The 12,500-nt window shown below is 45.2% G+C and overlaps 1 protein-coding gene across 1 annotated transcript in view; it reads left to right on the top strand.

The window, feature by feature from the left end:
• Positions 1 to 12,500, top strand: part of slc8a4a (solute carrier family 8 member 4a) — a 90,351-nt gene that overhangs the window by 3,286 nt on the left and 74,565 nt on the right. Inside the window, 2 exon segments of the mRNA XM_048230026.1 lie at positions 251 to 550; positions 8,020 to 8,549. Of these exon segments, the coding sequence (XP_048085983.1) occupies positions 251 to 550; positions 8,020 to 8,549 (830 nt within the window).

The following is a 12,500-nucleotide window of genomic DNA, read 5'->3' as shown; positions in this document are numbered from 1 at the left end:
AAATCATGACTTTTAACCTCTTGTGAATGTTGAACTTATTGAACCTCTTGTGAATGTTGACCTATTGTGAATGTTGACGTCTTGTGAATGTTGAACATCTTGTGAATGTTGACGTCTTGTGAATGTTGAACATCTTGTGAATGTTGACATCTTGTGGATGTTGAACCTCTTGTGAATGTTGAACCTCTTGGGAATGTTGAACCTCTTGTTGACGTCTTGTTGACCTCTTGTGAATGTTGACCTCTGGCAGGACATGGAGCAGCTGATCGAGATGGCCAACTACCAGGTGCTGGTGCAGCAGCAGAAGAGCCGGGCGTTCTACCGCATCCAGGCCACGCGCATGATGACTGGCGCCGGGAACATCCTGAAGAAGCACGCGGCCGACCAGGCCCGCAAGGTGGTCAGCTGCCACGAGGCCAACGCCCAGGAGGAGGACCCCCACACCGTCTACCTGCAGTTCGAGCCCTTCCACTACCAGTGCTTCGAGAACTGCGGCTCGCTCAAACTGACCGTCGGACGCCACGGGGGGGACCCGGGCTGCACCGTCAAGGTAAGGAGGTCTTAGTGAATCATTTGGTTTATTAGCACACAGTTGGCATGAAGAGCTTCTTTGGTTGTGTAGCACCCCTCTACTCTACTTAATACTTAATAACAAATGTACTTTAACGTAAAAGGAGGTGCTTCTATGGGTTACTGTTAAGTTTAGGCCAGTTCTAGGTTCGGCATTAAGGGGGGAGTAAATTGACCAGGACACCAGTATGTAAAATGTTATAAATAAATAATGCAGGTTTATTAAATGCAAGAATATCTTTTCTCTAAGAGAAAATATTAGTAAATAGAAAATAAATAGTACATAAATACAAAACCCTATAAAATAATAAAAGAGCTCTTAAAAATGCAAAGTATCAAATCAATAGTTAAAAACTCAAATGTCCAAAAGAAAAGAAATACCCGGTAAGGTGGTGTGAGTGTACAATGTCAGTGTATGTGTGAAGGCTTATCTGTATCCAGGAACAGATCCAAAGGGGTTGGTTATCCAGTATGAAAGGGCAGTTCAAGGGTTGGTTATCCAATATGAAAGGGTAGAACAGTTCAATCGATCCAAGGGGACTGACTCGCCATCCAGTGTTCCAGTGTACATAAAAAACAATCTGCATACAGCAGTTTGAGAATACAATATAAGGATATATATTCAATATCAAAGTCGTAAGATATCATTAAATTCCAATTGAACTACAATTCCAGTTCAATTAAGTCCTATTAACTTAGCTAGGCACAAACTATTTACGTTAGCGTCAGCTGGTAATGAGAGAGAAGAGGTGCCGTTCTCACACACACACACACACACAGGCTACTACTGTGCGCGCCCTCTAAACATTCTAATATTAACGCCTCCTATCTCTTAGGAGTTCGTTACTACCAACCATCATATATTTAAAATCATGTAATTCAATATATTCATTAACAACTTCTCTATTACTCAAAAACATACTTAAAGACAATATTATTACAATAGCAGCACTTAAAAGAACAATAAAGTAAAAGCATCTCCCATTGGTTTTAATTAGTTAGCTCAGTTTTCTAGCATGCTAATCATTCTATTGACTTGAATGCACTATCAGCTAACGGTGCTAATCACCGCTAGCAGAATGCTAGCGAAGTATTTTAACTCACCGGAGTTCGAGGTTCAAACAACACAGGTCTTCAAATAATCAGTAGAAAAATAGGTATAAGGAAAGGTAAGATGATTAAATACGATCAATAGATTTAGAAAAAGTTAGATTAGAGTTAGATAAAGTTAGTTTTCATTTTCTTAAGAGGATTATCAGTAACGCCTAATCAATTTCATTCAAGTGGAGTCTCGAGAGTGAAAACAAACCCGCCACCTAGGAGATGACTATACCACAATAAAAAAAGTATTTTAGAATACCTGCACTTTCAAGCAGACCAAAAAAAGAGAATGAAAAGAAATACATATCATGTAAACTCAGCTTCTTGTTCTGGCTACTTCTTCATATTTATTCTATTTATTCATATTTATATATTAAAATATTTATTGAACTCAAACTGTTCTAAAACTTTTTGGTTATGGTCTTAGTAACCAAACTTTAAGGTGGGTTACACCTGGAATAGCTTTCAGTCTAAATAAATGAATAAATGAAGGAATAAACTTTATTGTCATGATAGTATTTGTTGAGTCTAGTTAGAATTTGTTGAGTCTAGTTAGTATTTGTTGAGTCTAGTTAGTATGTTGAGTATTTGTCTTCCTGGGGAGCTGTGGAACAGGTGGCTGCAGCGTCCGTACCACATGCTACGTGCTACGAGCTACGGGCTATGGGCTACGGTCTACTGACTATGGGCTACGGTCTACTGACTATTACGGTCTACTGACTATGGGCTACATGGTACGGGCTACGGGCTATGTGGTACGGGCTATGTGGTACGGTCTGCTGGCTACGGGCTATGTGCTTTGGGCTATGTGGTACAGTCTGCTTGCTATGTGGTACGGGCTATGTGGTACAGTCTGCTTGCTATGTGCTACGTTCTACTGGCTACGGGCTGCAGTGTCCGTACCACATTCCAGTCCAAGTACCCACAGCGTCCGAATCCAACCTGCAGTCTTCACTGTCCTTTCTGAATGAAGGCGTAAAGCATTAAAAAAGCTCTTGGGTTCATGCATCTGCCATGTGCCACTCTTTTGGGGGCACTGTGATTATTGTACACACTTTGAGTATTCTCTAGCCTCAGCCAAACAGGAAATGCATATTCATCACACCACAAGAGGACCAAATGTTTTCAGCATTATTAATATGTGCATTCTAAATATACTGTATATACGGTGGTGTCCAACTATCTAACCTCAATGATTAAAATATTAGCTCAGCTCATCTTGTAGATGTACGTGCACCCTGTTCTGCATTTAGATAATTAAACAGCCATTAAATAATGCACAATACCCTTCATTAGTTACCATGCTAATGAAGCATAATTGGCCTTAAGAGTGATTAAAGATTCTGTAGGGTAGTGTTTCACCCTTGGGATGCTCAGTGCTCCGGTTATAGGGCATTAGTATTCCATATTCTATATTCCACATTCTTTCTGAAGTCTTACTTCCTCTTACATCACATTGTGTGTGTGTGTGTGTGTGTGTGTGTGTGTGTAGAGGAGGTCTGGTGTTTGCACTCACACCGCGGGAGACTTGGTCAGCTAGTGGACATGACAGGTCAGTCTCGGTGCTCTCGGCAGAGCTGACCCAACCCTGCAGCTCCTAATGTGTATGTGTGTGTGTGTGTGTGTGTAGAGGACCCAACCCTGCAGCTCCGACAGGTCCGGTCCAGTCTGCCGGCCCCAGAGGAGAGCAGACAGCACACGGGCCTGGACCCACATCATAACACACACGGGCCTGGACCCACATCATAACACACACAGGCCTCTGACCCACATCATAACACACACAGGCCTGGACCCACATCATAACACACACGGGTCTGGATCCACATCATAACACACACTCTCTGTGCCACATCATAACACACACGGGCCTGGTGCCACATCATAACACACACGGGCCTGGTGCCACATCATAACACACACGGGCCTGGTGCCACATCATAACACACACGGGCCTGGACCCACATCATAACACACACTGGCCTGGGGCCTGGTGCCTAAAATCAGAAGGAAATAACACACACATTTGGTTTGGTGCCATGGTCACGGTCACGTTATGCTTCTTCTCTCTCGCTTAACTGATTTCATTTCATACATGCAACAAACCCCATACAATTAACAAAATAACCCCTGCCCCAAACAGAAATATATAATTCAGTCCAAGCATGTACAGATAAACTTGATCACTTTGTTCTACCCAGCCCCCAACCCCAAAGTCATATAAAGCGCTACCACAATTCCAGGTGCGCACAATGTCCAACAGAGAAAAAAAGGAGTCGCTCCTCGAAGAATAACCTGTAGCCAAAGCAAAATACATTTTCATTTCAAACAAATATTTCATTAGGGTTCGGTTCTGTGTAATATTCATAAAACTAGAAGTGAAGGCTCTTACCAACATCATATTCAGGCAGGAAATTAAATAAACATTTCAGTTATTATCCTATCTTATACATTATTCAATTCATAAGACAATAAACATATGTACAGGTTACATGGTGCCACATCATAACACACACGGGCCTTTACCCACATCATAACACACACATCATAACACACACTCTCTGTGCCACATCATAACACACACTCTCTGGTGCCCATCATAACACACAGGCCTGGACCCACATCATAACACACACAGGCCTGGACCCACATCATAACACACACTCTCTGTGCCACATCATAACACACACTCTCTGTGCCACATCATAACACACACCACATCATAACATTACATTACATTACATTACATTACATTTGGCTGACGCTTTTTTAACCAAAGCGACTAACAACATGGTAAACAGTAAGTTTTAGAACAATTCTCACAATTTTAGGACAGTTTAAAAAAACACATTAGAGTACAGTAAGAATAAGTGCGTCGGTGAGTGCTGTATTTTAACAGTTACTTGTCAGTTTAGCGGCTGGTGAGTGCTAGGATCAGTAAGACTTGTTGTAAAGTGTTGCTATGAGAGTAGATGTTCTCTAAAGAGCTGGGTCTTCAGGAGTTTTTGAAAGTGGAAAAGGATGTCCCTGCCCTTGTAGGAACTGGCAGTGTGTTCCACCAACGAGGAACAAACAGATGAGAAAAGTTTGGATTGGCTTGAGCGTACCGGTGGTAGAGCTAGACGCCGTCGTTCAGAGGAGCGCAGCGGTCTGGAGGTAGTGTAAGTCTGTATGAGGGCATTCAAGCAGGTGGGGAGCAGAACCGGAGACTACTTTGTAGGCAAGCGTTAGAGACTTGAATTTGATGGGGACGCCATGGGTAGCCAGTGTAGCTGGATGAGCAGCGGGGTAACATGTGCCCTTTTGGGTTGGTTGTAGACCAGCGCCAGCGTTCTGGATCATCTGAAGTGGTTTCACTGCAGGCTGGGAGACCTGTCAGGAGGGCATTGCAGTAGTCGAAGTCGTGAGATGACTATTGCCTGAACCAGAAGTTGGGTAGCATCTTGAGTCAAGTAAGTCCTGATTTTCCGTGATGTTGTAGAGTGCTAAACGGCATGACCGGGCTTAACTGAGGCAACATGATCTGAGAAGTTTAGTTGGTTGTCGAGAACAACTCCTAGATTTCTTGCAGTCCTGGTCGGTGAAACAGACAGGAGTCAAATTTGATGTTGATGTCGGGTGTATGGTAGGTTTAGCTGGGATGACCAGCAGTTCAGTCTTTGAGAGGTTCAGCTGGAGGTGGTGTGCCTTCATCCATGTAGCTATGTCTGAAAGACAATCGAGATCCGTGCTGGGAAACCAGGGGGTCGTCAGGTGGAAAGGACAGATAGAGCTGTGTGTCGCCTGCATAGCAGTGGTATGAGAAGCGTCGCTAACGGATAATCTGTCCCAAGGAGGTGGTGTAGATAGCAAAGAGGAGGGGCCCAGCACTGAGCCCTGGGGACCCCTGTGGTGAGATGGTGAGGTGCAGATAGCTGACCAAGCCATGATAACGTTAAACAGCGCCCTGTGAGGTAGGATTCAAACCAGAGAGAGTAAGGCTGGACGTTGAACTGGATGAAGAAGTGGTCAGAAAGATGGAGAGGCGTCACCATGAGGGTGTCTGTGCTGCAGTTCCAGTGAAAATCAAGTCAAGCTCTTTGCCAGCTTTGTGAGTCGGTGGGCTTTGAACCAGTTCGAGGTCAAAGGAGTGGACCAGGGCCAAAAAGTCCGCTGAGCCTGGGGCATCTAAGTGGATGTTCATATCACCGAGAACAAGAAGCGGACAGTCATGCTCAGGGATGGAGGATAAGCAGAGTGTCAAGTTCGTCAATAAAGTTCCCTAGTTGGCCTGGAGGGCGGTAGATGACCAGCACGTAGAGTTTTGCTGGGGCGTCACTGTGATGGCATGGAATTGAATGAGACATATTTGTTTGAAGGCAGTAGCGGGGGTGAATTTCCATTTGTTGGAGATCAGCAGGCGTCCGCCTCCCTCGGCCCAGATAGGGGGTGTGGGATAGTGTAAGGTTAGTGGAGAGTGCAGCCGGGGTGGCAGTGTTCTCTGGTTTGATCCAAGTCTCAGTGAGAGCAAGGAGTTCCAATGAAAGGTGGTTGGCATAGCCAGCTATGAAGTCCGTTTTTGTTGACTGGGCGGATTGACAGTTCCACAAGCCCATGGAGAAGGAGGTTTCTGTCGGTGAGGACCGTTTAAGTTCCTGGAGGTTAAGGCGATTTCTGCCCCTTTTGGCATAATGCCGTTTTCTGCATTGGCCGGTGATGACAGATATGGTGGAACGGCACATTTTGCCTTTATACGGTGCCTGTGCCGGTGAACTTGCACAGGTAAACTTGCTTGTCTTGACCGCGGTCCGGCCTTTACACGAGGCTGGTTGAACGCGAGGGCTGCCGCTATGCTGACGCTTCAGCAGCAGCCAATATTTTTATGCTGCTAGGAATTGCATGCAGCTGTCCTCCTATCTCGCTAATGATGCATCAGCGTAGACCGCCCTCTGACGTTCGCACAGCTTAGATTGTTCAAAAGGGTGTTAATTACTGTCAACTGAAAGTCCGCCACACCGACCCGAAACTCACAGTTTCAAGTAGCCTCCTCCCTCAGCTGTTCCCAAACGCCCAGAGTCCAATTCTAACAATTGGAGAGGATTGGCCAGTAGTAGCCTATGTGTTCTTGCTTTCTCTCTCCCAACTCACTGCAGTTGTTGTCTGTTGTCTAACACACACTCTCTGTGCCACATCATAACACACACCACATCATAACACACACTCTCTGTGCCACATCATAACACACACTCTCTGGTGCCACATCATAACACACACTCTCTGTGCCACATCATAACACACACCACATCATAACACACACTCTCTGGTGCCACATCATAACACACACTCTCTGAATGGACTGAACTGAACTCTGAATGGAGTGAAATGCACATTAACATTCGTTTGAGCATCACTCTGAATGCACATCCATTGCAGGCACGATGGGTAGATAACACAATAAAACAGCATCAGATCTACGTCTATGACAGCTGGAAACGATGGATAGATAACGCAATAAAACAGCGTTGACAGCTGTCCCATGGCCAATAAGTCTGCTTGCTAAGTGGAGTTTATGGATCATGGGTGTATGCATATAACCCATCTTCGTTCTTTAGTTTTATTGGTTTTTACACATTCACTATAAAACATACAAAATTAAAATATATTAAAAAAATGTGTCTCAAATCACTGCGTTGTGGCTTTGGCATGGACATGTGGTGTGGCTTGATTGTGTAAACAGTGCTGCCAGTGTGATCGATCTGATCCTGAGTGATACGCAGAATTAAACTCCTCGCCGCCTAGTATCCCTCTAACCATCCACACACAGACAAAGGTTGTGTCCACAACCCTGCAGCTGATTACCTTTAGCCATTTCATACTTCTGTTTGACTAGTCATTTTGAAGAACTGAGTCATTTTTTATTGATCAGTCAGTCATTAAAGTGAAGGAAAATTTAGCTGACTGAGCAGGTCTCACTGCATGGAAAGCGTATTGTACACCTTGGGCTGCTAGTCTGCGCTGCGATTATTGAACGGTTCTACAAGAATGACCCAAAATTCCCTTTTCTTCAGTTTTTACCTCAGATGTCATTTGGAGCATAGGAGTATAAAGTACAGCATAGTAGTATAGTAGTATACAAAGTACAGCATAGTAGTATAGTATATACAAAGTACAGCATAGTAGTATAGTAGTATACAAAGTACAGCATAGTAGTATAGGAGTATACAAAGTACAGCATAGGCCTAAGTTTGACAAAGCAATGTAGCATACGTCTACACTTAAGTGAACCAAATGTTAAGTGTAAGTAGTTGAATGGCTACTAAATGTCCTGTAATTTTAAACATTTGCATTGCGTTGTGCTTTTTGTCCCAGGTGGACTACCGTACTGAGGACGGCACGGCCAACGCGGGCTCGGACTACGAGTTTGCAGAGGGCACCCTGGTGTTCAAGCCCGGCGAGACGCTGAAGGAGTTCACCGTGGGCGTGATCGACGACGACATCTTCGAGGAGGACGAACACTTCTACGTGCACCTGAGCAACCCGCGCGTGGTCCACCGCGCCGAGGTGTCTGTGCTGGACCCGGCTGCCGTCGCCACCGGCAACAGCATGCTGGGCCTCACCGCCCTCAACTCGTCCCCGGTGCCGCCCAAGGCCGCGCTCGGCAACGCCCACACCGCCACGGTGACCATCTACGACGACGACCACGCGGGCATCTTCACGTTCGAGAGCGCGTCCACGCGGGTCAGCGAGAGCGTGGGCACCATGCAGGTGAAGGTGCACCGCACGTCAGGCGCCCGTGGCAAGGTGGCAGTGCCGTACCACACCCAGGAGGGCAGTGCCCGCGCCGGGGAGGACTACGAGGAGGGCGCGGGCAAGCTGGAGTTCCTCAACGACGAGACCATGTAAGTGGAGCCTAACACACACACACACACACACACACACACACACACACACACACACACACACACACACACACACACACACACACACACACACAACGACGAGACCATGTGAGTGGAGCCTAACACACACACACACACAACAATGAGACCATGTGAGTGGAGCCTAACACACACACACACACACACATACACACACACACACACACACACACACACACACACACACACACACACACACACACACACACACACACAACAATGAGACCATGTGAGTGGAGCCTAACACACACACACACACACACACACACACACACACACACACACACCACACACACATACATACACACACACACACACACACACACACACATACACATACACACACCACACACACATACACACACACACACACACACACACACACAACGATGAGACCATGTGAGTGGAGCCTAACACACATACACACACACACACACACACACACACACACACACACACACACACACACACACACACACACAACGATGAGACCATGTGAGTGGAGCCTAACACACACACCACACACACACAAAACGATGAGACCATGTGAGTGGAGCCTTACAAGCCACACACACACACACACACACACACACACACACACACACACACATATATACAAAACGATGAGACCATGTGAGTGAAGCCTTACAAGCTACATACACATACACACACACACATATACACACATACATACACACATACACACACACACACATACACACACATACACACACACACATGCATGCAAACGCATACAAGCCTACACAATGTGCAAACGCCAGTGTTCATCTCAGCCAAGAGTCACCACTCTTGAGTACACATCCACATCAAACCCAGAATGCAAACACTACTCTATTGTCCTGACAATGTTCATTCATATACTTATGTGTACACACACACACACACACACACACACACAAGCACAAACACAGACAGACACGCACATTCATATACTTATGTGCACACACACACCATCTGTCTCAAACAGTATCATTCTTTTTGGTCTGTTGGCCTTTCAGCTGCAGCATATTAAGAGTTGAAATGTTAAGTGTCTGTGATTGTGAAACTGGCATCAATCCAAGAACAAACTAAACAGCTACTCACTCCCATGTCTTTTAGCCTACTGAGACACGTGCTATTTCTTCTTCCGATCCACAGACACACACACACACACCAGACAGACACACACACACACACACACCACACACACACACACACACACACACACACACACACACACACACACACACACACACACACACTTCGTAACCGCTACGCTAATCTCATACATCAACCCTCATCAGTAGCACCTCCTCTCACTCCTCCACCTCATAGATTCAGCATGTGTGTACATTGTGCTGTTACAATGAAAAGTGTTTGTGTACATTGTGAAAAGTGTGTGTGTACATTGTGCTGTTGCAGTGAAAAGTGTGTGTGTACATTGTGAACTGAGGAGGTGGGAACTGATAAACACATGTATAGGCACCAGCTGCAGTTACAGACCAAGGCTAATGGAGCTGCTTCACATCAAGCATACTAGATGGCATGTATAATTCATGGGGACATATCTGATGGAGTTAATGGCCAAATGTATACAGTATATACGTGTATACATGGAATCTTATGTAATTTTGGTTTAGCACCACAAGCAACAACTGGGAAAGTGCATCCTATCAAACAAATAAACAGAATCTGTCTTGGTTGGATGTATTTATTCATTTTTTTAATTCATGATATGATATGGGATATGGTGGCAGTTTCTGTGGCAGTTTTATTATTTATTTTTCTTTACAGAGGAGTGGAAAGTTGAATAAGTGCATGATTGACAGATAATGCTGTTCTCAATGCACACACTTAATGTGAGTTTCAGGCAGTCCAAGAACAAGAACACTCTCTAATATCTAACTGCATTGGAAAGTAGTAGTGGTAGTGTAGATCAGCTTCAGGAACACGTCTCCAATCCCCATGGCTCCCTGAGCGCTGTGTGTGTTTCATAAACTCAACATGATGGCATAAAGAAATGACACATGTACTGTAAAGCTAGAGAGAGATGAAGATAGACAGCATATACTGCATGCCTATGAGACCGACAAAGAAGAGAGATGAGGGAGAGAGAGAGAGAGAGAGAGAGAGTGTGTATATGGATGGATCAAACGAAGTTTGGTTTAGTATGTCAACGGTGGAAATCCATTCTCAGCACTCCTGTCACATTGAGTCTCTGCATGTGTTGGTCATATGGAATGGTACTGTATATGAGGTGTGTTGGTCATATGGAATGGTACTGTAGATGAGGTGTGTTGGTCATATGGAATGGTATATGAGGTGTGTTGATCATATGGAATGGTACTGTATATGAGGTGTGTTGGTCATATGGAATGGTATATGAGGTGTGTTGGTCATATGGAATGGTATATGAGGTGTGTTGGTCATATGCTACTGTATATGAGGTGTGTTGGTCATATGGAATGGTATATGAGGTGGTGGCGTAAAAGAGAGCTGTGAGGCATGAAATGTATGACATGTACGATGAACCAGAGGAGAGAGAGAAAGAGAGATGAGGGGTGGAGAGAAAGGGATAGAGGAGGTGATGTGAGAGATGGAGAGAAAGAGTGAGAGAGGGAGAGACAGAGAGAGGGAAAGAGAGGGAGAGGGGATGGAAAGAAAAGTTGGGGAGAAAGTGAGGCACCTGGACCCTTAACATCTAACCGCTGGACCCTTTACATCTTACCGCTGGACCCTTAACATCTAACCGCTGGACCCTTAACATCTAACCGCTGGGTTACACCAAGTGGGTAAAGAGTGAGTGTTGAAGCGTGGAGTGTTGAAGCGTGGAGTGTTGAAGCATGAGTGTAAAAGCATGAGTGTTGAAGTGTGGAGTGTTGAAGTGTGGAGTGTTGAAGTGTGGAGTGTTGAAGTGTGGAGTGTTGAAGTGTGAGTGTGAAAGCCTGAGTGTTGAAGCGTGGAGTGTAAAAGCGTGAGTGTTGAAGTGTGGAGTGTAAAAGTGTTGAGTGTGAAAGAGTGAGTGTTGAAGCATGAGTGTTGAAGTGTGGAGTGTTGAAGTGTGGAGTGTAAAAGAGTGAGTGTTGAAGCGTGGAGTGTAAAAGTGTTGAGTCTGAAAGAGTGAGTGTTGAAGCATGAGTGTTGAAGCATGAGTGTTGAAGCATGAGTGTTGAAGTGTGGAGTGTTGAAGTGTGGAGTGTAAAAGAGTGAGTGTTGAAGCCTGAGTGTTGAAGTGTGGAGTGTAAAAGAGTGAGTGTTGAAGTGTGGAGTGTAAAAGAGTGAGTGTTGAAGCGTGGAGTGTAAAAGAGTGAGTGTTGAAGCGTGAGTGTTGAAGTGTGGAGTGTAAAAGCCTGAGTGTTGAACAGTGGAGCGTAAAAATGTTTTAGAAGACCACTATTGCTGCTATCACATCTGATGAAGCCAGTTCCATTGATTATATGTAACAGATGCCAGCTAGCTTAGCTGTGCTTGTGGAACGTTGGTAAACCTCACTCCCCGACGCCTCAAGAGTGCTGCTGGCATGCGAGCCAGTAGCCTGGGCTATTAGCTCAACTGTCGGCGCGCTCGCCTCCCGATCCGAGGTGCTGCTGTTCGTGGGAACTGCTACGGATGGCAACTGCTACTGGGTTATTCATACACTAAAAAGGTTCACTGCTAGAACTCTGAACATTTCTAATTAGAATCAGCCCACTGATCAAAAGATATTTTACAGAACCGTTCTTTTGCGGCTATTTACAGAATATTGGTATGTTGGCACAGTGTGCTCTCTGGAGAGGGTTCTGGAATCAATCCAGGGTTGGGCGTTATTTGGGGCTGGATGAGGGCAGAACGAGGGATGATGAAGTTTGATGGAGGAGAGCTGAAGAGACGGAGGCAGGTAAGAGGAAGGTGTGAGGGAGGATGAGAGCGATG

Source organism: Alosa alosa, chromosome 2 (assembly GCF_017589495.1).
Source record: "Alosa alosa isolate M-15738 ecotype Scorff River chromosome 2, AALO_Geno_1.1, whole genome shotgun sequence".
NCBI classification, from domain to species: Eukaryota; Metazoa; Chordata; class Actinopteri; order Clupeiformes; family Clupeidae; genus Alosa; species Alosa alosa.
Note: the sequence above shows the minus strand (reverse complement) of the source record. Positions and strands in the feature narration are given on the sequence as shown.